Here is a 25,898-nt window from a genome sequence, read left to right on the forward strand (position 1 = left end):
ATCGCGTCAACATTTAATACTTTACCACCGAGTAGCAGGTGACCCTGATGCCTATGTGCGCTGTGTGCATGCAGGCCTAGGTACGTACACACAGGCCGAACCGCCAATAGAAACAACTCTCTTGGGTCATGAAAAGTGTCACTCGTGTCAGCTCATCGCGCCTCGCATAATCACGTGTCCAACGGTCAACGGATCGCCGCCGCCGCAATTCGAACGAATTTTTTCGAAAAACAGAACGCGCTCGCTACACGGAAATCTCGCCTCTGGCTTTACGCACAATTATAGCTTCACCATGTCGTACCGCGCGAAGCTCTACGCTCATGGGAAACTGAAATCCTGTTACGTTGGTTTCGTTGTTGGGTTTAGGTATATGTATATATGTGTGTGGGTGGATAAGGCGCATCGTGGAGCGCCGGGATATTGTTTGGAAAAAGTGCGGGTTACGGTTCACAAGCATTGACTGACGACGCCTCGGCGCTTAAACTACGTACGTACAATTATATTAATTTCCTCATGTTTAACCAGAGCTGGCTATTGAAGCAAAGGAGATGTGTTCGACTGTTTGAATAATATTATATATATATATATATATATATATTGAATAATATTGGTCGTCCGGAAATCTAGACTTTGTGTTAATTTTATTACGATCAAATTGATATGTTTAACAGTTACATTGTTTTATCGCGAAATACGGCAGCAAAAGTTACTGGAATTATGAATACAAGTTTGATTATCAATGTTTCAATTTAAATCGGCTCAAACTTATGAAAAATTTACAGAGTTCGTTCGATTTTGCTCCCTGAAATCTCATTTTATTTATAAAATTGTTTTCTACAATCTTACTGCAACAATTTTTTTTAATCGTTTGACAGCGTTAACTCTTTCAATTTGAATTGGCTACATATATAAAATACAAAATACATTTGTGTAAATTTGTAGGAATCTTAATCTTCTTAAATCTTAATGTCAAATCTCACGAACTGACTAAATTTTTATTTTGAAGGCATTTGAAGTGAAACATGGACGTATACATATATATGATTTCGTTTATAATCATACTATTATTGATTTTTTGATTTATGGAGAAATCATCGGAGTTTACGAATGTATTAATTCATTATGTTATACACAATGTAATAAAATTACTCGTAATAAAATTATTAAAAGGTATTGATTTTTGGTACAAAAATTTATATTTGACTGAAATTTTGATACATTATCTTGAGTACTAAGAGATTGAAATCTCTCGAATTTTAGATCTATATATATGAACTGTACTGTACTTGAGAAACCTGTGTATTAATTTTTTTTACCGAATTTTCGACTTCCAGATTTACCATTTCACAGCGTCAGATGAAAAATGCAACTCGACATCTTTCTTATAGATATAAACAAACACGTCGGATCTTTCCCGAAACGAATTTAACTATTGAATGTATAAAAAAAAAACGATGAGTTACATTTTTTCGACACCTGGAAATGTTAAAAATCTTGAGACAAAAATTCGGTGGAAATTTTAACGAACGTGTAATTTTTGTGAAAACGCAGTCAAGTTGCGAGATATAAAACTTGAAGAATTTTCGCCTGTCTTATAAATTACCTTTACTTGCGTCGGTGATTATCTGTTTGAAATTAATCCGAACTTGCACTATCGCATTAGCTGGGTAACACCGATAAGATACCTTCATATAATTATTTCAGTGTACTTAAGGTGGCAACCCGTATCTATGAAACAACTATATATCATACATATTATAGATATGTAACGTGCAACGGAGTTAGCTCACCTTATTTTTACAAGCTGCACTGCAGTTTGGCGAATACGTGGGAACGACGATCGTCGTTCTACCGTTGAAGCCGACGGACATGGTTCCGACGAAATGTCAATGGCGTGAAAAATCGAACAGCTCAAGGTCAGTTGCAATGTCATGTTAACGACCTTCGAAGTCTTGCACTTTCGTGTCGTTATCTTCTCCTTTTCCGCATGCTGCAATTCGTCGTTGGTGATCCACAAGAGCGCGGAGATGCTCGACTGTCGCTGAAAAGATCTACTACTAGACGTGAATTTAATGCGAGGTCAATACCCGCCAATTGCCTGCCGACAACCTCGTACGACAGTGTTCTAAGGATCATTCGCGGATGTCACTCGCGAGGAAAATTTTATTCACCGTACCGGAGATCGTGCACGATCTTCAATAGTGGATCTCTTATCGCTGGATAACACGGTCACGCGTCTGTTGCTTCGTCGAATTTTACACTGCGGTAGAGAACTATGTGTAAATTTATTTTAAAGGTCTGATGTATTCTCGGGACACCTACGAACACTTGAGTTAGTCACTTTGCGAGCGATGGATCATTTAGAATGACACCGGCGAATGCTGGATCAGTCATACGTTACACACCGTTGCCACGCCTACCTTCCAAACAATGATATGCGATTAAAACTTATCGCAAATTCAGGCTAGCTTCATTCCGCGACAAGATCTCACCGCGAGACGCGAGCGTTTCGTCGACTTCAGTTTTCAAAACTCATTACGACAGTTCGACCATGCGGCATTCAAACTCGAATCAACTCAAGTATACATAGATTTTCATGTGCCACATATTGGTATATGAGATGGGAAACCGTTTGATATCTTTATTCCGATGAACGTTGTAAGTGATCGTATCAACCTGGTTGGGTCTTGATGTACGGGAGAAAAGTTTTCCATATTGGTTTTAATGATTTTTTTAAATCAGATAATTTTTCTGTGCAGCGACTCTTTCATAATATAAGTACAAACCGAATGCTCGTCTAGAAAATAATTGTCTCGTATTACGCTGGGAAATTTGAGAAGTCGGTTTCGGAATCAGGTGCAGTGTCGGTAGTTTCGGACTTTTTACGTCTATAATAACTATATATACACGTGCGTGTAAAACCGCATTGAGAAAAATTTCATTTGTTACGGTTACTACAAAATTCTTGTTCAACAGCTGTCGTCGTAGCAACAATTGTTTAAACATCGTCGGAATTACAATAAAATGTGTTACAACCAACTAGTCAGTGGGATTATTATTGTGAATACTCTACTTTCCCATTACATCGACGTTACATAGTTGAATACAATCTTTTAGTTAAATAATACCTTGACATCAATTTCTGGATGAACCAAAATTAAATTATCGCAAAATTAATACGAAAGTATAGCACACGCGAGTGACTATGATCGAAAATAATAAAAAAGAAAAACAGGTATAATATTGAATTTTCTCGTTACGGTAACAAAACTGATTTTCAATTTATACCCAGAACTGTACATTTCGGTTATAGTAAAAAATTAAACTAGTCAAGGTCCGTATAGTAACAATAAGTAACTTTTCTTCTCGGTGCGGCTTGTCGAATTCATTGCGAAATTGACGTTACTATAGCGAGCGTAGCCTAGGTACGTTTGTACTCGAAGGCTTAGGCGTGCAGAGCCTCGCTGACAGTATGTTTTAGCACATTGTGTCTATAAATAAGTGGAATAAAAGAATGACGAAACTGTTCATGAATCGCTTCAACGAGGAGGAATCAGTGTTTTGTCAATTAATTTTTGTAATATAATACGCGGGTAATGCGTTTCGAGTGTTGACCGCTCTTTGTGGTGCATCTGTCCTACGTACTTATACAATATGGCATTGGATTGCAAATTGCGACGATAACGTCAAGGTGCAAACACTGGCTAGTAACCTGAAGACAGCTTCGCGACGTTGGTAATATGCTTATTTATAAGGAGTGCAGAGCTGTGCCTGTACACTATTACGGTATAATCGCAGCCTGCAGATGCGAATATTGAGATATAAACAAAAGCTCAAATAAAAAAATGGGACACACTGGCTTGGATCGTGGAAATGAATAGACTGAATTGACTGAGACAATTGTTACCATTAAATTTCTGATTTGATCTATTATTTTATAAATTAATAAACACTATATTTTTACATTGAAAAGTTATTATCGCTATATTCGTTTTATTCCATTATTTCCCTAGCATTATTCCGTATCGAGTTACGCACGCGGTATATTTATATGCAATATAACCGGGATGTATAAGATTATTATGGGAATGGAATTTTTTACGCACGCTGTAAAGAATTTCATTCCGTATATTCGTGTATTGATACGATTTATTAAAATAGAAATTATTATTTTATATTAACTAGCTATAAATGTATATACGTATATGGATACTGAATACTTGTCTTCGATGCGGCATAAATAAAATTATGCATCTATGTATATAATTTAATGCGTTGGATATCGTTAGCTGTATTTAACGCACCTCCACGTCGAGTAAAAAATATTATAAAATAACGTGTCGTGATAATAACTATAACGATATATTATTATCATCGTGCAATGGTCATGGCCGTAAAATAATGTGTTTATACGTAATCTACTTCGTACGAATTAGGGTATAACAGATGATGATTTAATGCGTATAAAAGTGTTGTATTTCGTTTCGGATAGAGGAATAACAATAATAATAATCAATCATAGAACGATTAATTATTATTAATATTTCGCTGATTTTCTCAATTGCAAAATTAATTGCAATTAAAAGTTAACGGCTAAATTATTAATTCATCTAACATATTATAGTATATCGTATGCAAATATGCAGTGTATTTGATACAACTCATACGTATATCGTAGTGTAAGTACGAAAATATTTTTATTGCACGAGTTCATTGGACGGTTTTCACAAAAATATACAATTCAATTATCCCCTAGTATGAATAATTACGACTACATGCATGTTATATGTATAATAATATATATATATATAAAAAAAAAAAAAATTAAAGTTTCCTGAATTAGAATTGAGCAATGACCGTGTTAATTGTTTTAGTGAGTATATAATAGATATGCATAAAAATTTGCCTCGTATTTACAAAATATACGATGCCTAATTCTAGGGCACCAAAATGCAGCCTTAGTATCATACGATCTTATACAACCTTAACTTTTATATAACAATACGTATGCATAAGTATACATACATATGTATGGTTACAGTCATTTATATATGATTATATGAACTGTAACTGTATAAATTGACCTTAAGCTTTTTCGATGTAAAGCTCGATCTACGATTAGGCAGTGCGCGCTCTCATTTACCTTTGACTCGGCAGATCTCTCCTTTACCGACAGAAGACCCATCCAACCATTCTCCGCGCTACAAATTTAACAGTTCGTCCGGCAGATGTCGGTGTTGATTACAGTTTGAAGTCAAATCAAGAGACTCCGTAGAGTCTCGCGTCAAGATCTTTGGCCACCCTTATTTTGTTTTTCAATTATACCTTTAAACACATCGTCACTGATCTCACTCCTGGCTGATCCGCATCCCCGACGAAATAAATATCTTGTTAAAGCTGGCGGCGCGGCTTATTCATTCAGGTAAACGTTCGTTTGTATATTCCGAACATCGCGGTTCAACGGCTCTGTCTGCGATCTGTACCGCCGTTCGGAAAGAATCAAGAGAAGAAAAAAGAACGTACAAACTTAAAAAAGAAAAAAAATTGTCCACGCTCGATAAAACGCTACTCATACCGCGACCGACTCAACGGTGCTCGGATAGTGTTCGTTCAAGCATAGGTAAGAGTCTCTGGCAATGATCAGCCTGTGCTGTCCGTTGACCAAAAGGTAGGAACCCTTTTTTTCCGTCCGCCTGCTCAGCTCGACAATTTCCCGGGCGAACTTCACACTTTTGTAAGTCTTTACGACGACCGTGGTCAGGATTGCAAATCCGATCAGTGTCAGTCCGTAGGCGAAACAAGGCGCCGCTACATCCATGAACGTTGTCGAGAGGTACATCCACCTTCTTATCGGTGGTGTCAACTCGTCGATTCCTTCCTCCAGCCACATTATCGGAAATACGATGTCCGGGAAATTGGCAGCCGCAGATATTGCCGGCTGATTTTCCACCTTCAGGTTCAACTGTACTCGCACCTTACCCTCGACCGGAACTCCCAATTTCTGGAACGAAAAGTCAATTGGAATACTGGTTAATTAAATCATTCTCGGATAGAGAACAATATAGACGCAGGGTCGGTTAGTCTGAGGTTTTGATATTACGTTGAAAAATTTCTGCCACGTATTATTAAGCTTATCATTCACGATTTGTCAAGCTTCGTTTAGCAAGCGTCATTGACCGGTTAATTATATTCATTTGAATAAAAAAAAAAAAAATATATGATGATCCGACGCCTAGGTAGATCGAAAATCATTTATTATCATCCGCCGGATTAGACCCGCATTTACCGTTATAAACGCAAAAGACCGTCACGAAAGTATATTGGTCATAACAGTGCTAGACCGTTTCTGAGATATACCATTACTCCTTCCTGACGACGGCTAATAATGCCGAGCCGATGCTCAGGATCTGTTTGGACAGCATTTCATTGTAAACCAAACAAATTCAACTCTCTTCAGGTGCAAGTTATGATCAGACAAGTGTAACGGATTTTATAAATTTTGTACACCCGATCACAGATTACAATTTATCGTTATACCGCAGCAACTAATAATTTACAAGTCTAAGACGAATTTATACATCGCGAGTTCACGTTCATAAATTGAATCGTTTTACTCTCTGTTTAGCGATGGGTACAATTTCCTCACCGGTTGAATTTTGAAGTACGTTTCATGCAGCTCCTGTTTCGGTGTCAGTCCTTCAACGGCGTCCAAAAGTTCTGGTGCTGCTTTGTAAAAGTGCGGCCATGACAAGTAAACCGGAGCGCCTTAAAGAAGAGGATAAAAATACGATCATTATCATTACCACGATGTTCCGGATGATCGCCGCTCGTCACGGTCACTTTTTCTGCGACACAGAACTTGTCGCAGATTCTGGCACAGGCAATTATTGTAATCTTAAGACAGACGGGGAAACTCACTGTACTGGCACGGGCTGATATTCTGCAGACCACGGACAGGACAGTTCTCCGGTTCGTCCTGGCAAAAACACTCGTTATCCGGGGTTTCCTCGCTGGGTGGATCGAAGATGGTGTCTGTCGGTGTGTACAGGTCAGCCCTGATTCCGGTCTTGTCGGCTGGACCACGGTACTGGAGCGGTAAAATTCTGCAGATATCCTTGTCCCAGAGATGAACAATGTCGGAACCAGTGGTGTCCCGAGGCGGGAAAAACGATCCTGTCGATTGCAAGGACACCTCGTTACGATGGCCGTACCGGATATCGTAATTTCACAACATGGAAGTATTTCGAGTGCATCTTACCTTCGGAAGCGCTGATAGAGTTGCACGGCTCCTTCGGCCAGAAGGGGAGAGTATCCATGCCGTTCAATTTGTTTAGAAGACCAAAGTTTTTCATACCCTTTTCACCCGTGTAAATTGTATGGACCTCGCTCAGCGTGCCGTTTCTCTGGAAAAGCGTAGAAGAAGTTTGTTACGAATCATGTTACAGCTAAAGGCTCCGGAAGTATCGCGAACGAATGACTGCGAGGAACAGGCATCGGTACATATTCTAATGACTTCTGCCAGCTTTCGCGTATGTTACTGGTTACAAACAGAGTTTGTGCAACGATGCAGAGACTGTAAGGTTAAACGGCGACGAACGTGACAGTTTTACACCGTGCATTGCAGGCCTTTGTTGATCAGATTATAAGAATGATGTTCGATATTTCCAGCTTGAGCTATCCGCGAATATTGATAGATACGCTTGTTATGTACGCTTCGTGTGTGGAATTTTCTTTTTCGCAATCAGTCTGTGCAACGTTGAGTGGGCGGTTTCGCAAAGGCCTGTGGATTGATTTTTTCAAGGTTGTATGAAATTTACCGCAGTGATCATAATTGTCGAAGAAGTGCTTCGGGCATGAAAGGGGGCGCCCTTTACGTCGAATTCCCGTATCAGTCTCATAATCTCAATTCCGTACACGATGAAGGCATCGCTGACATACTTACGCCTAAAAGAAGCCCCATTTGGCTCATTGGTCGCCTCGTTTTAGGGAAAAACCGATGAGCCAAACTGACCAAAGGATCGTCGTAACCGAATACCAATTCCTGCGCCGTAATCGGGACGAACGGCTCGATTCCCATACCCTGCAGAAAAACGGAGAGTCCCATGGTCAGGAATCCAGGCAAACTCTTACTCTGAGTCGACAGTGTCTGTAATGATGAATGTGAAAGTTTATTAATACGAAATATCATTGGCTGCCATAAACCATCGTTGAAGTATTAATATATTAGGCATGTAAAGGCATAACACTGTACACCAGTCCGCTCAAGGGCGCTGGTACAGATTGAAATATAAAAAAAAAAAAATATTTTTTATGCAAAGCTGTTGGACAATAAATGGCTAAAATTTTGGAAATTTTAGATACTAGATTGCAACTTTTCACATGGTTATTTTTTCAGAACTCCGGGTTTGAAAGATGTCGACGCCCTGTCCGAAGAGGATGAGACGTCGAACGGTTGGATTGAACCAACGGTGCGCCTAAAACCTTACGACACAGATTTTGGTAAGCAACATGTTTTTTTTTATGTGAAAATGAACTTTGGTTGAAGAAGGAATGAAATCTGGACTGTTTGAAATTTTTAAAACCAATCTGTATAGGTCCCCTTTAACAAATGTCGGCACTTTGTCAATTATCGATTGCACGTTGATCTACAAGTAAATTTGGACAACCATGTAAAGCGAGGGGAGAATTTTCGTCTAACGTTAATTGATATGCTAATAAATGAAGAACTTGAGAATAAGATGATAAATGCACGATGGTATGCCTGTAGATCGGTATCAGTTACGACATACATGGTATCTATCTCGAAACTATACATATGTATATATATATATCTATATATATATCCGATAATATATATATAGATAATATATATATATGAATTTTCGGTGATAATCTATTATATAACTCTAATATAATACATGGACGGAGTGCAGTAAAGTGTGAAATACATTTGACACAGAGCAAGCATCCATCGAAACGCGCGTCGCTGTGAACAAATAGTAAATACAATTTTAAGCATCATCGTTAACTAATCGCATATACGATATTTGTACATAAACCTGTAACTTCTCTGGTACATTTTATAGTTCTCTGCGTAATCCGTATACGATCCTAACGTAAATGTTACACAGTATTACATTATATGTACACGCCAATAATCATACCGCAAGTGCATAACACGCGACAGAGTCATAGAATTTCGATAAGACTCCACGGCCCCGGCTTACAGATTCACTGCGTCTGATTTTATTACACGAGATATCTCACCTTGCAGAAAATGAAAATATATAGTGAAAGACTAGCATTTCTCATATGACATCAGAATGTGACAAAGTAGGCGAAGCGAGATGAAACGTCTTGAACTTTAGACGGTGTACCTACATTGTGGTCGCTATTTGAGTTTACTAAGCGTGAAATCCTGTTGTCGTACACACGTTGCGCGGTGAATCGTGTCGATAGGTCATAACGCAATGACCCTGTTGTGTGTCTTCTTGTTCCTAACCAAGAGCTTCGTTGAATGCCTGACGAGTATCTCAACATAGTTAAAATCATGAAGTGACCCTCCTCACGGTAAACTCAACTTTCCATTGACACAACATGGTTGTTTTTCTTTCGAATAGATTTACTCTCACTCAACAACGAATCTCAAATCACTTGCCCAATTCCACTTCAATCGGAATTCATAATTATCTCGCAGCTGCTTATCCTACTTAGCCGCGTTGCCCGAATAATTATTAAAAATTATACATTATTCGACGACACTGAAAAAGAGCGGCGTACGCACTCACCAGTAACGGTATGTTGGGAACCATCACGCGAAGGTCCCCATCCTTCGACATCTCCGGCATGAAATTCAGGATCTTTTTGTGCTGATAGGTCACCGTTCCGTTGTCGTGGAAGGCAATGTTCACTTTCTCCATGTCTTCTCTGGAAGATAAAAATTAAAAAAAATTAACCGGCAAATCGACTCGAATATAATTATCAAATTTATTTGCCAACTTTTACGCCCTATCTCGCGTGTCTTAAACTCTACGAAGCGGCGACAGGTGTGCGTGTACGCCGTATGGGATTGACAGTGTACACAGGCTTGCTAGGATCACAGTTATGTTAAATTTATGCGAAAAGGAAATCGAAAGTCATGTCGCTGAGTGTATTATACGTGCACACTGTAGGTGTATGCGATATAATTATGTGCGGTAATACATGCGATGTATACAGAGAGGCATTATAGGTATATAATAGCCGTATGTAATTGAAATGATTTCACTCTCAATAACGTATAATAATAAATTACAGAGGGTTCTCTTAATTCTTAAAACGAATTCTGTGCGCCGCGTGTCTGTACGGGAGAAACTCGCGTGGTTATAATTCCGCGCGAATTACGAAATCCGATTAACGCGAGTATAATTAATGTTTCGATGTTTTTCTTTCTCTCTCTTTTTTTTTTTCTCCTTATCCCGACTAACAAATCTCTACCGCCTGGTACGGTTGAGGCGATGTTAAGTGACAACCTGACGTGCCGAGAAAACAAACAAATAAATAAATAAGTAAACAAATTACGCCCGTTTGAATAAATTGTTATCGTTTTTATGCAACGACATAATCCTCCGGCCGTAGAACACCGTACATTTTTTATTTTCAAACTTCCGACGTAATATCATACCTACGGGTACCTTTACCAAGAAAAACTCGAGCTCTATATAAAATTCCTTGCATGCCATGCACCGCAATGTAGGCACCGCCGCAAGAGCTCGCTACACGAAGAAGTGATTTATTCGCGACGATGGTGACCCAGTCTTGCGACGTAATGATATAAGCGTATAAAGGACCAGGGGTTCTGACCCCGGCCGTTCGTTACACGCGGAGAGTCCTTGCATTATGCACGGTGGCATCCGTCAGCCGCATGTGTGCATACATTGACGCATCATTGCACACGGTGCAGTTCAGCGGTATAATAATAACGCAATGTACCTTCCCTCGAGCTAATTTATGCCGGATAAAAAGAGTCCCGTCCAACGTGTTCCGACCTCAGATGTCACGTAATCGGATGACGTCGCGTCGTTCTCGGAGTAGCAATTATTATTGCACAGTCGAGCTGACTCTGATTATTAGAGCCGCTGACAACGGGTTCCGTAGAATCTTGGTCGCTAATTGAATCTCAATGCAGACTGCGTGCCAGCTGACCAATCATTTCTTTGGCGCACTCGGTATTCAAGGATTCGATGAACGCCGTGCGATAAGATGCACGAGTGTATAAGTAAATGATTTGAATACCGTCCCATTAGGTAGCTACCGTACGACGTACATTGTGTTACTCCGCAAACTCGTGGCGTGCCTTCACAATTTCAACGTATCTTGATCTTAATTTCTTGCATATATTTCTCAGCTCTTTTATATTTAGGTGCCTGGTACTTGACGCGAGAACTGCTATAGTTGCGAAACGTGGCATTACGTTAAACGCGAGCAACCGGACAGGCAGAAGGAACGCTTAATTGTCGGGAAAAACTAGGAAGTTTTTCCACTTTGAATAATTATCCGCGCGTAATCCCATAGTTAAAAACGCCAAGCTGGCACGGCAGGTAACCTTTGCACTTGTCGCTTGTCGGGTATGCGCATCACGAGTTCGCAGTTAATTTTCACGTTCTGTTTACGCGCGAACAACAATGCTCGGGAATTATTAAGTCTCAAGAAGGTCGACGAAATTCGGCTACAGTGTGGACGGAGAAAGTGAACTTTGCGCACAACCAGACGACCCAGTTTCCGGCTGCTGCAGGGCATCGCTCTATATTTGGATCTACTCAAGCACGTGTTTCCCAAAAATTAGATAACGCTGTCAGATTAGAAGCCCGACGTAGCGACCTTGCTTTGAATTCATCGAGGTAAGCAGTAGGTACCTGCAAGTGTCCGAACTGAACCGAGTTCTTCTCTCTCCAAAGGCTTTGTGCTCGCTTTTCGAAAAAGAGAGGAGAACAAAAAAAGAAACAAATTGTTCGTCATTACGCATGCGTTGATTGAGAATAACTGTAATCAAGGTCGTTGTGCGAAAGATGAGCCGTTTCGTCGACATTCGTATTTTAAGTTAACTAGACTCGGCGCTAATTGCAACGAGATACGTAGCTGCGTTACCGTCTGCAGCGATGATCGCCGGAGGTGTGTAATCCGAAGCAAAATTAATCCAAGAAATCATCGACCGTGACAAGTTCGCGGTACACCGTGTACATAACGTGTACGGTATACGGGCGCAGACTCGAGCGAATTAAACCGTAAAGTAGGAATGATAATTGTTATACTTTGTTGCGCTAACGATATTCATTCCCTTTCGAGAATCGAAACTTGTATAAATAATACACTGTTGTTTGCTTAGCGGAACATATTATACGTATGTACATACCTATAGTTATTACGAGGTACGCGATTTCTAATGCCTGCTCAACCAAAGCACGCGTGCGTGCCGGCTTACAGTTTGTAAATACACGAAAAACGAGGTACAAAATTTCATGTTTACAATCGAGAGGCCGTCTCTCTTTCTCTGTCGTCAAATTATATTCGCTAAAATATCGAGTGCCGGTGCTTGCAAGCTCTTTATACTTTCGGATAGCGTGCATAATTATTATTTTATTAGGCATTCGTCAAACACCGTTCGAGTTGTCTCGAGCGTAGAACCTGGAACCTACTTCACCGGTGTCGCTGTGACAAAATCGTCGATATACCCGGTCGTTAAAATACATGCCGCAGCTTTTTGTCGGACGATTTGTCCTCTCGGCTTTGATCAATTTTTGAACCAATTAGACGCACGTGTATTTCTATGCGTTGTAAATCTTATCGAACTGGTCGCCGATTACTCAATATTCAAAGTGTGTCAGAGTAAATGGCTTTCCAAACGACTTTTTTTGTTCCAACGCTCCAGACTGCGACAAACAGCTGCCGCCCTACTTGCGATCACCATCTCGCGATGATCGCCGATCCGATCGAACGGTGCGGCTCGTATAATCATCGAACATCTGCCCCTTATTATCCAGGATCCAATCTTTCCCTTCCCCTTACTTCTTGCAGGTTTTATTGTACTTTCCTTTCGGTTTTGGGTCAGGGTCCGAGGTCTCTGCGAGTCACTTCGTTCGCGGAGAGTTTGGCGCGTATTTGATTATCAAGTTTTCCATACTCGCATGTTTGCACATCAATTGCGTAAGAGCGAGAATACTCGGCGACGTTCACGCGCTACAATACCAAGGAATCTGCATCCCGATCCCCCTGATGATTCTGGCTAAATCGATGATGCCGATCGGATGTGTGACTTGAGTGATCGATTCGGAATTACCGACGTTGTCTGCGGGCTTCCCGGTTTTCATGATCGAATTTTCATATCCAAGTACTCGCCAGCTTTGTTCTCGCGTCAATTTTCTGCAGCACTACAATTTCACTGGCCAACAGTGGTTTCGTTGCTATTGATATTTGAGTCGTCTTAGCAAGATTCGATGTCAACGACCTTAGGAGTAAGCGTAGTTTTTCGAAATTGGCTCTAGTTATTTACTTTATCGACATTTTCATATATGACTCAAAAAGGCAATGTTTGGGTGAAAAATTCGATTTCTTTTTTTTAATATCTAAAGTTTATCAAAAAAATACTATCAATAACTTTAGTTATGCTTACTTTATTCGGACAGAAGTATAAAAAATATAAGATATATAATACTTTGTTGTTCTCGCCATGAAAAAGATGGCACGACAAGTTTCTTCGAAAGGGGGGAGTATTGGGGTGTTCCGAAAAAAAAATAAAAAAATTTCTCTCAAACACGCATCAAAATTTCGGTCGAGCATCTTAAATAGAATATCTCAGCCAAATACGAGCTTTTAATATTGATTTTTTCCATTTTCCATTCAAATAACAGGTACAAAAATTTAGGACAATTTTTGAATTTTATTTTCTCATAAACGTCTGACGTATAAACCATCTAAACGTACATTTAATAAACTATCTGTATTAACAGATTCTTATAGGAAATTTCACGCTCTATAAAAAACTACTGATATAGAATTTTTCTAACTTTAACCGTTCAAGAGAAATTCGCCTATAAACATTGAGTCATCTCGAATACAATACTAAAATAACATAAAAACCAGAGCCAATCTAATATAATCATAATTATCTTCGTAAGTTTTACGTTCTCAAACACCAGGATTCACAGAAAAAATCAGAGCAACAAAAAAAAGTATTTATTTCGTAGAGCTGTGTTTTCAATTCGATAGGTTTCGGCCATAGCGCAGCAGGGAATCGTTGTGTATTTAATTACGCAACTTACGCTCGCTCGCAGGTCTGGCTCATGTGCATGCATACCTCGCACACCTCTAAAATTACTCGCGGATTATATTCTAGGAGGAATTCCAATCTGACTCAAGCGTATTCCGATCCTCATATCCATCACGTTTACTTATTTACTCTTTTCACATAAGTACACTTCATTTGTCTTCAATTTTAATTTCACGTCGGTGAAAAAGGAAAGAAAAAAAATATGTCACATATATTTACCTATACGTATGGAGTACGTAGATCCTCCAAGTGTACAGTTCAAACATAATTTATACAGGTTCTTCTTAATACAGAGGAAGTTTTCCGTTCAAAGAGAAAGACGTCGTTGCTTTTGTTTATTCCCATTAGAAGCGTCTAAGTAAAAATCTTGCACAATATTCGTAGGCTTTTATCCTCTGCAGAAATCGAAACGAGGATTTATTCATCGATCTTTTCATAGAAAGTTTACTCTGATGCTCAAATCAAATAGACATCGGAGAAATGAAATGAAAGCTGTTGAACAAAATTATTCATTTTATTGTTGTATTCTTTTTCCTACGCAATGACGTTACAACAGGTTCACACTTGTTAAACATTAAATTTTCTACGAATCAGTTACTATTTTTCCAATGCCCAAATAATTTTCTTTCTCAAATCCACGCAGATTTGATTGTTTCAGAAATTGAGGATAAATCTTAAGCTTGAGCCGACACGGAATTCCAGATGCTCATCCGTAATGCTGGTACACAATTTTCGAGTATTACGGTGAAAAATCTGGCAATATTCGAATTTTTGTTTCCGGGTCTCCCCTGACATTTCGTTGATATTTAATACGCTGGAGATGCCACAACATCCGTTCGCAAGCCATTATGTCACATGTCCGCTGATCCCCGAGGCCTTCCTCGTATCGCGCAATCAGCGCGTAATATTAACAATGCGTGTTGGGTTGCGGCGAAAGCGTTACGTCTTAAAGGCTGGGTTATTTTTCCGGCATCAAGCAGTTATAGAAATGCATAAATGTATACACGTGCGTTTGGATTTGTGGAAGGCGGTATTAACGATCTATCAAATGTACAGTCTGGTAAAACGCGATGCAATAACGGTTGGAAGTCTAGGCTAGGCTCCGTTCTGTCAAACGATACTGTAGCCTCGTAACCGCGTGCCGTACAAATAATATTAGTATGAATAAAATAATATTTTTGATCCTGTAAATTAAATTTTCTTTGCGAATCGACAGGAGACTGATTATATTTTCTCGTTTAATTGTCAGACGGTAAAAAATGTAGCAGATGTAGCAGAGGTTGCGATAAGCCGCGACTGTGTTTTTGAAATTGCAACAGAACTCCGGAAGAACAATATGATTTGTTAAAATTTTTCGCTAACCGGGGTTTCCGCGTTTTTGTAGTTATTTAAATTTGCCTCGCCTCGTTTCCGTTCAACCTTTCAAACTCTTTCGGTCCATCGGTTTTAGAATGCACGTTCTAATAATTCCTACAAGCGGCCACGAGTGCATGAACATAATATTCGGTGGAGGATGGAAAGCCGTTGCGAAATGCGACACCCGGAGAGAGGAAGCCACTTTTGAGGTTGTAAAAAATCTCTTCAGATATCTTGAATCGAGCCGCGCGCGCGACTCGAGGTTTGATAGAATCGGGTGTGATTCTTGTCTGCGTTGTTCATTGTTATGCCTGACACGCTCGCACGTATTTTGCGGCGTCTTTAGTGCCTGCTTGTTTGACAAGAGTAAAAAAGTCTCACGTAGACTTTCGCCTGGTTAACCCCTGAATTATTACTTCGTAAGCAACTCATCGTATACTCGATTTCTGTTCTCCACATTAATCATCATTCGTTTTTCGCGACGATTTTGTAAATTTTAAAATCGGATTTTGTCTTACGCCTTAAGGGGATGACTTAGCCAATCCTTACCGACTGCGTTAAATGCCATTTATTTCTACTATTGCAATCGATTTCGATGATTACTTGTTTGATTTTACTTGCGAATTATAATATATTAGGGGCCATCCATAAATTACGTCACACGTTAATGGGGGAAGGGGGGGGGGGGTATCACCGTAATGTGTCATAGTGGGACAAGGGGCAGGGGGGGTCAAAAGCTTTGTGACGTCACATGTTAAAATTTAAAATACTAAAACACGAAATTTATATGTGAATAAAAAATTTTTTAAATTTTCGAATTTGATCGATATATTTATTAATAATAAATGAAAATGTAGTGCCTGATTTACCAGTAATAGCTAATATAAAGGAGTGGGTCCAAATTCCATGGACACAAGATGATTAAGTTTTTTATCTTTAATTAACATAATTAGTCGCTTTTTGTTTCCTAACTAGTCGTTTTTTCTTTCTGTTATCATAAATATTTGACACTATGTTGATTTTATTAAAGATTATTTAATAAAAATAAGAAAAAAATGAAAATAACTGTTTTCTTTTGATTATTTTTAAATACATGCATAAGTTTGAAGAATTTGTGACGTCACATCAGGGGGGAGGAGGTTCTAAAAATGTGACAACCTGTGACAAGGACGGGGGGAGGGGTTTAAAAGTTCTAAAATTCGTGTGACGTAATTTATGGATGGTCCCTTATACGACGGTTTGAACCTTGAGAGCTGGTCAGGATGTGATTTTTTTTCTCGATTCTCAAGCTAAATGAATATAAATCTTCCTACGTCGGTTGACTCTTATAAAATGTTGACCGCAGACAGTTTAATTCCTTAGTAAAAAAACATGTTTTCTTCTTATTATACTTTCGCAGCTGCGGTGAATCGACACTCAATTCTTGTAACAAATTATCTTGAACGCGGACGTGTATCGCGAAAGGAATTTGTCTGTCATTCGCAAAGTACATTAATAGATTCATATATACATTTGCATATTTATTCGCAAGGTATAATGATATTCAATATGACCAATAACATTTTTCTATCGTAAACAAAAGTACGTAAACTAATAGATTCTTTTCTTTCCACAACCTATAACTAATTCCGAATTTACATTAATGGCGGACGAAAAATAAAGAATCGAATAATCCGGTATAAATTACAGGCTATTATACGTATAGGTACATATAGGTATAGGTATACAGACTCTTGGGTTTAAAAATCGTAATTATTCACACGCGCAAATAACAATATAAAAAGTTTTTTTATTTTTACGTAGCTGTTGAAAAATTTTAAACTTGAAATTTCGTTTCAACCTTGGACGTAAAACTGTGCATTCGGCATTCGTTCGTAGTTTTTATCCGTTTGACTTGACGTTTTAGTGTTTCAAAATTTAAAGAAAAAAAACAGGAGTTGAAAAAAGAGATCAAGATTCTGGAACGACGATGACAATTTCCTGTCATTTTTAATCACGTTGCGATCACATATCGTACACAATATGTGTAGGAAACGCAAAGAGTGTCAAGGTGTGTACATGAGACGCGGTTTATTATTCAAATGAATTTTACTCCGTACCTGCATATCGCGTTTCTTGCGGTTCCATATATTCCTACATACTCACACCTTTGATATCCGTGTTTATTAGAGTCGTAAGATTTTAGAAAGCCAATCCCATAAGGAGATCTTAACGGTATTTGAACGGGCTCTTCAAGCCACGAATGTACGAAGAAAAAAGGAGCGCGGAAGGCGAATTCGTGCCCGCGGATTTACACAACTTTAAACCCATTGATGGTTGAGTACCGCTTATCGCGGCGATTATGCTTTGCAGAAAACGGTATTGCCAAGGTGAACGTCTCGTTTCTTCCTGTCTGCGAAACTCAAGGTTTAATTTCAACATCTGGAGCCATGTTAATGGTATCGTGGAATTTCCGTTCCTTGAATTTTGAATGAAATAAATATAGTAATTAAAAAAATTTGAATATCCTAAAAGAAAACAAAAAATTTGTTCGTGTTGTGTTTTGAGAGCGAACATTACACCGTTTGCGGTTGGTCATCGATCTTGTCCTATAGCTCGATTGACTGCTGAGTTAGACGTGGTTACATCACCCGTCTGCCAATTTCATTCATCGTTATTTCTTTTTTTCTCCCCCCTGTGTCCATCGAAATATTATACGCATACATATTCATGTAATCAATACTCGAAGATTGTACAAAACGAGATTATTAATGTTGTATAATATACGGGTAGAGTATACCTAACTCCGCTAGATATATCGTTTGGAAATTTTTTCCGAGGCATGTTGACATGTGGCTGGTTCCGAAAAAATTTAATTACACGTTACGTCTAATTTCGCAGCACACCGCAGCCGGGTTTGAGTGATGAAAAATCGAACCGAAGTTCAATTATAGCATCATTGGCAAGCAGCCCTGAAGCGTGGATATACCGAAGACCTATCCCACTAAATTTCGAAACTTCACGTGGGATAGACGGAGTGTGACCAAGAAACCTGCTCGTGTTTGCCGATGAGAAATTCGCGGCTCGGGAATGTTGCCTCCCGGAGGTCTAGACTCCGCGGTTCTGTTACGCGGATATGCCCTTGTTGGCCGTTCGTCGCGACCTACCGACTAGGAGGTACGTATCTAAACACGCGCGAGATCATGTAATAGTGAAATTGAATCGACGACGAAAATTATACGCTACCTGGTATTACGTAAATTCCACAACGCTGGATCGATGCGGACGGGTTTCGCGCCATTATGTAAAGTGGCTAAAATTCGTTGACACAATCCGTGGAATTTGCCGCGCTGCGTGTCCCGCAGTTCCTGGATCATCCGCATAATTTGCAGGCTGCTGCACGGCGCAGGGCGTGAGGAGAAAGTTTCTTAGGTGGCAAAATTGGATCTAGCTAAATCTGTGAATGTATTGTCCCGGTGATAAAACTCGGCTCATCGATATGCCGCGTATACGGACTTCGTAACTACCGATTTCCACTTTACTATTCATCTCGCGTTTATTTTTTATTAAATTATAAATCATTTTTCCTCATATTCTCGAAAAATACGGGTCGTTCATCTGAGGAATCGAAATTATTAACTCTTAGGTTCGGCCAGCGTTAATTGAACGGTAAAACAGCTTCGGTTTACGATGTTTTTTTTTGTATATTTCTTTTTTTTTTGTTTTCCTTGTATCGAAACACCAACACCTATACGGTTAGTATTTTGCAGCGCAGGTGTTCTACGCGCGAAAGGCTCCGGCATTGCGACACCAGGTTCTGCAACTTCGACCGTTTATCTCTTTTTTTTCTGCAAACTTGCAGAAATTTGCCAAGTTAAACAGTGCAGAAATATTCCGTATTACGGATTATATTTCAAAGCAGATTTCCACCGGTGTTTGTATGCATGTATTCCATTGTTCAGCGGGCGTAATCGCTCGCGTAAAATGGTCCAGGTAATCGACGTCGCGTAAACTCTCGATTCCAATCGTTTTGAACGGTGCGACGTAAGCTTGCCTCTAACATTTCTTGCCGATTATAGTCATTTCGTGAAAGTTGGCTGTTTTTATTCGCCAACTACTCATCGTCGCGACGATACGCGAAAACATAGGCGGAGAACATTGATTGTACATAATAAATTATCAGAATCGTAAGGTAATTTTTTTTCGCAGTTCAACCCGAAGCGGATGTTATTGAGGTTTTGCGCAGAATTCTTTCGCCTGTTTTTATTATCGACTCGATGAAAAACAGGCTACAAGGTTATCGTGCGTGAAGAATACGCTTCGAGACAAGCCGCTGGTTTCCGTGGGGTTGATTTCTGCAATCTCCGAGTTCACTCCAAATTATCACATGTTATCTCGCGATGTAAAAATATTCCGATATTATACTGAAATAGTAGGTACTGTCACTTTCAACATGCCGCGCGTCGTAAGCAAGACTATTTCTCACATTTCGTAGTCCGGGCACGTTAACATGTATACTTGTTCGACTTATTCTTATTCACATTTCGAGTTTCGGATTGAACGTGGAAACGGCCGTTTGGGTCGCGACTTGTCTCCTGACCCTCACCCCCTGCCCTGGCTCCCTTCCATTTCGTCTATCACTTGTAATAAAATGTTACAATTAACATATTTCGAGCATTCCGCGACATTCGCAACGCGCGTAATCTCACTCTCAGCTCTTCAAAATTATGCTAATTCGGGCATGTATGCCATTTTTTATTTTTCATGAATTATTTCTCTTTATTTTATTTTCGTCTTCTACACACACGTCTACGTCCAAACTTATGAAAGTTGTACCACGTAATTCACGCATAGTCGAAAAAATGTTCCATCGGTAGACGACGGTTGGTTATTGATATTAATCAATGATACAGTAATAATAATGTATGTGAAACTTTACGATCCCGCCGAAACTAACTTTTACACAAATTACGGATTCGTTAGAGCCGACAATACTCACTGATTTTATGGCATCACTCAGTACAGTTAAAAAATTGACCGAAATGATAATTGTACTTCGTCATGAGGCACGGAGTCAACAATCAGGCGGTACCAAATTATTGGTTAATTGAGGTAGCAGGCGCAAATATCGTGCGTCCTCTTAAAAAAAGACCCGATGTTAGACTCAACGTCTAACGATATGAACGTCATATCCTGTGGCGGTCTTCAAATGAGTCAAGAATTTGGTTAAAGATTTCGACTTTTACCTATTAAAGAAGTTTGTTGCGCATGGTTTTTTTCACATCAGAATCAGGCTAATAAGATTTAATTGGATGTAGAAAAAAAGTTGATGTGCTCAAAAGCTGCACGTGTTATTGGCATAACCTGACAGCTACCGTTCAATGGTTACTTCTAATAGAAGAGAACGTCTGATTGAGTCGTTCGAAAATTTGCTGAAGGTAAAAAATCTAACAATAAGCCTTGCTTGCTCTCTCTCTCTCTCTCTCTCTCTCTCTCTCTCTCTCTCTCTCTCTCTCTCTCTCTCTCTCTCTTCTTCTTCGACAGTTTACTAACGGCATAGTATTACAAAGGAGTACAAAGAGTCAATACCGATTGTCCGATAGCGGGATCGGTCAAAGAAATATGTACCTAAGTCGGGGGGGGGGGGGGGGGGGGGCATTATTCGATACCATTAACCAGTCCGCAATCAGTTCGGGTATATAATCTCGCGAGAAGAAAGGTCCGATCGTCTGTTACGAGTCGAACCAACAGCTTGATATTCATCGTACATCGTGTGTAAGTCATCTCCGGAGCGGCGTGATACCTGTTAGAGGTATCCTGGCAGCATCTGATACCAGAGGCCAATTTCCCCGCGGCCCTCTTTCGATTAGCATTGTAATTTCGCACTTGCGAGGGGCGTTTCTTTCGAACCTTATGAACCTGACCCGAATACCAGCTCGCCAACGCAGTGTAAATAATTAGTTTAACAAGTTCCGCACTCCCGCCGTCTGGGGTCCGCTCAACGAATCGTAAAACGGGACCTTACACACCGTGCCACATTCCCTGTGCAGAGGCCAGCTATTGCCAGGAGCGAAAGACACGGCGGAAATCGGAATTGATTATCCGACCGTGTCTATGACGGATTCAGGCCGAATCTAACGAAGCTGACGGCCTCTTGACCGCTACCGCTATTTCACGATGTAACAGGTTCCAGGTTCCTGCATCGCCGCCGCAAACCTATCTCTATTCGCCCGGATGAGTAGGATTGTATTGCGATAGGTTTTTTCGCGTAGTGGAATTTACCACTGATTAGGAAAATAACCGCTTCTGGTCAGAAATTTTAAGGTTGCAGTTTTTAGTTATATCATTGTTTTACTGGGGAAAAAATGTTTTCTGTTTCGCGTGTATTTGACGAACTTGTACAAAGCTGGCAATACGACGATTTCAATTTTATGCTGTTATTAAAAGATCAATCCTACGTTTTTCAAAACACTGAAGGGTAAAAGTTTTACTTGCGATATTGAATTCTCCATTCCGTCCCTATGTATAGCCAATAAAGATCTTTGTCACATTTTTTTTCGCATCAATGACACCTGTTTAGTGATATTTCCTAAAGAGTTGACAAGGCGAGTACTTCGATACGGCTATTCAGATTTATTTAGTCTTGTGACAAAACCGTACGGTTTATAAAAATATGCATTTTTTTTAATTTCTTCGCTCAATTTCTTTCGGATATTTCGTCCCTACAACGTGGGACAGATTTTTTTATTTTTTTTACATCGAAATCAGCACGCGTGCCGCAGGTTATCGTATAAATTTCAAATTCTAATTCAATTCATGTCCATCGACATGATTGATCGCCTTGTAGTATTTTATTCCTGTTCGTACGTGTGTTTTCATTGCCTTAATTTAGCTTGCAACATGTATCGTGGAGGATCTAAGCGAATCGGAATTGGCATAAACACGTGTAAAACAAATGAAATTTTCTCTCGCCTAGAGCAGCCTAATTGATTTTGACGTTTTGAAAAACCTATGAATTGAAATACCAGCATGAAGTTAGCAATTTCTACAATTTGACAATCCGTTTGAAACGCGTTCTGTTTCACAATTTTACCATACGGTAAAAAATGTATGTCAGTCTGCACACTTGAACTGATTCAAGTTCAGTTGGATTGGGAAGGGGATTCTTTTCACATTTCACAATCACGCGTTCTCCAAAAGATATACCATCGGGCTCAATGGACCAGACGGTTGTAACGGGACGTGTTTTTCGAGGCTGTTTGCAGGAGACATTGAAAGCGCCGAAAAGATTGCATAACGACAAGTAGGCTAGGAGGCTAACGTATATATTGACGACGATAACGGGACGCGTCTTCTTTTATTTGCAGTTGCTCGATGTCAGGTTTATTAACAATTTTCACAAGACTATATTCAATGTCTCGAAAAAGAGTTCCTACATACAAGCAACACCTCGGCGGTTTCACGGCTCTTTCAAGTGTAAGCTTAACGATCCAAAAGTTGTGGATGGGATAGAAATCGACCCGGATTCCATCTGGTAATGGAGTCTCTAATAATCTCTGTGTATTTATTATACACGCGTGCATCAAAGTCTTGTTATTACAGCTTGTTGTAAATTGCTTTCACGAGCCAAATAGTGTACGGCAATTTTTGACACGCTTATGTACACACCTCTGAATCCACTTAAATAGTAAGTCCGAGTCAAGTGGCATCTCTGGATGAATTTCTTTATTACGTTGAAAAAATCTAACGCATCAAGCTTACCCGTATAATAAGTTGAATTTAACGAGTACAACGGGAAAAGATATTTGACCGACTTTTATAATTGATTTGTGAAGGATAGTCAAGATCTTCTCAATAATTGAGACACACATCGAGTTTTCTCCTTCTTCGAGGTGGTCTTGGTCAGATTGAATTTTTCAGGCCATCCAACTCTTCGGGAAAGAATCATTTACGGCACAAGTAGGAAAATATCTATGACTTCCGTTTCGAACAGGGTTTAATCTAATAAAGTTCGATTTTTTTATTTATAATTTCGAATGCTTTGACTAAGATTGAAATATCTTTGTTAAATTACTTGCCACTTGAATTTTATCTGCGCGTATTACGGAGACAATTTGCGAGAAGAATTAGAAATCCTGTCAATTGAAAGTAAACGAATGATCAAGTTGGAAACTTACGATAATCGTAAATTCTTTTGTTAAAACTTTATCTCTTGGAGGGATAAAGAGAATTTCGGTAACATTTACTTACTTGTAAACAAAGGGCCCAACTTCCTCAACCTTTGGTTTTTCGCCAAAGTTCAAAAACCCATCGGTATTCGTTACATTGAAAATGTAAACTTTGGTTAACCGAACGACGCCAGGTTTTTGCCAATACTGGAATGAGAGGGATCCGTTCCATAACCGTAATTGCTGTAAAACATAACGTAACCCCGGTGAGTAAACCAGTTTTGAAAATGTACGATGCGAAAGTAAATTGAATTGGAAAAAATTCCCAAAACGGAATTCCATCAACTTTTTTCCTCATATTTCAAAGAGAAAAGTTAGAACGAATTTCAACTTGAATGAAATATCTGCGATTGCCTTAATCACGTTAGAATTCTTGGTTATTTATGCCAATCGCTAAATTGATACGTAAGTTCAGAACGTCTTGAGTATCGGAAATTTTTTTTAGGGAGATCGCAGACGACTTACTTTCATTAGCACGTAATCCACCCACGGTATGCTGCTGAGGATAATCCCAATGGCCAAGGCGAATAGCCCGAACAAGATGACGGCGATTCGACCTGCAAGTAAATAAAAATGTATTACAAGAGGCATCGCATTAAGGCAAGAAATTTTTTGCCACAAGAAACGTTAAGAAAACAGGATGTGTTTTTTCTAATTATTTATTGTCAGATCGCGGCAAGGCTAAAGACTTGTGTATCGTAACCCGTAGAGCCACGTCATTGATTGCTTTAAATTCGACATAATTTTCAATTCACACGTTATTCCGTTTAAATTCCTGTAGGTATATAGGACATTCCCCCTCAGTTCCACCACTTTTCTTCCACCCAACCGATCCAAGTTATTTACATACATTACATAAAAAGAACAAAGAAATTTTACTCTGAAAAGGATTGAATTAAAGTGAAAAAATCGTAGATTACTTTCAAGTAGTAGGTACTAAAATGCGGCCAGTTATGAGTGATATCTGAGCGAGTTCGTAAAGAAGTGACTGAACTCATGCCGAGTACTCCATATACATATAATATGCTTGATCTATAGCAACATGAAATTGAAAATGTTCTTGCAAAATTATTGGAGGTAATGAACACGCGGCAGGGAATGGGGATGTTTCATCGTGAATCGAGTGATCTCGAGATTGGTTATTGTTCGTTAAATTTATAATTATGATTGCGACATTCTAATTACGGTAATTTCAGCTTTATGAAACGCAACGTCTTATGTCTTGTCTATCCTAAGAAGTGGCAATTGATGGGTACGGGGTTTTTCCCATCCACAATTCTACGGCACTTATTGAAGCCTTGGTAAGGAAGTGACTGGTAGAAAAAGAGAGAATAAAAACTGGGAGGAGGGTCAAAAAAATTCACGCGCGTATAATGGACGACAGTAATTAACATACAGGTATATCAGAGTTAATAAAACAGCTGAAATCACCAACCACTTTAATGAGCATAAGCAACAAAAATCAGAAACCATGAAGTTGTATTTTACTGCCTGTCCAATATTCAACTCTCAAGTATATTATCTCTCTCAAGTATACCTAATTGCAAGTAGGCTTTTGTTACGTTGCTTTTTTTTTCACCGTCAGACACGGTATTTCATTTTTTTTTTAATGATTATTAGATAGAGAGATTTGCGTTCGTAAATTGCTTTGTGTATAGCTTACACAGAAAACAAATACGATTACGATGTACAATAATATATATTATTTACACATAATCAACCTGCTGAATTATAGTAACTATATAGCTGAGACGAAACCGTGTGACTTTTTTCTGGAGGTACTGCAGTTTTTACTCGTAAATCGATAAGTCATGGAAAAGATACATGGGGAAATCAAAAAATTTACAGTTTAAGAAATTGTAAAAAAAAAATTGAAACGGTTGATGAAAAAATTGGCTCAGATGATGAAACTGATTCTGGCGTACACAGATACTTTAGTTATTCTTGTTTCCAATTGCCAATATCTCGAGGTAACGGAAAATGTGATCCTATTACACGAAGACACGGAAAATTGTTTCACAAATTCCTAT

General features: G+C 39.2%; 1 protein-coding gene and 1 long non-coding RNA gene across 5 annotated transcripts in view; one reads left to right on the plus strand and one right to left on the minus strand.

Annotated features, from left to right (window-relative positions):
• Positions 1-83: 83 nt before the first annotated feature.
• Positions 84-19,073, plus strand: LOC124303153 (uncharacterized). The gene is made up of 3 exons (XR_006907848.1): positions 84-487; positions 8,396-8,499; positions 18,542-19,073. It is a non-coding gene; the product is annotated as an uncharacterized LOC124303153 (long non-coding RNA).
• The window catches only part of LOC124303150 (scavenger receptor class B member 1), a 47,348-nt gene continuing 25,359 nt past the window's right edge, over positions 3,910-25,898 (minus strand). For 3 of the 4 annotated variants that reach the window (XM_046760031.1, XM_046760029.1, XM_046760030.1), the window contains exons 3-10: positions 24,334-24,425; positions 23,891-24,051; positions 9,789-9,927; positions 7,943-8,146; positions 7,259-7,403; positions 6,919-7,173; positions 6,647-6,765; positions 3,910-6,001 (exon numbers count right to left, since the gene is read on the minus strand). In XM_046760031.1, the coding sequence (XP_046615987.1) occupies positions 5,570-6,001; positions 6,647-6,765; positions 6,919-7,173; positions 7,259-7,403; positions 7,943-8,146; positions 9,789-9,927; positions 23,891-24,051; positions 24,334-24,425 (1,547 nt within the window). In that variant the 3' untranslated portion in view covers positions 3,910-5,569. The remainder of the gene's footprint in view (positions 6,002-6,646; positions 6,766-6,918; positions 7,174-7,258; positions 7,404-7,942; positions 8,147-9,788; positions 9,928-23,890; positions 24,052-24,333; positions 24,426-25,898) is intronic. The other variant, XM_046760032.1, reaches the window with a different exon arrangement.

This window comes from Neodiprion virginianus, chromosome 4 (assembly GCF_021901495.1).
Source record: "Neodiprion virginianus isolate iyNeoVirg1 chromosome 4, iyNeoVirg1.1, whole genome shotgun sequence".
NCBI classification, from domain to species: Eukaryota; Metazoa; Arthropoda; class Insecta; order Hymenoptera; family Diprionidae; genus Neodiprion; species Neodiprion virginianus.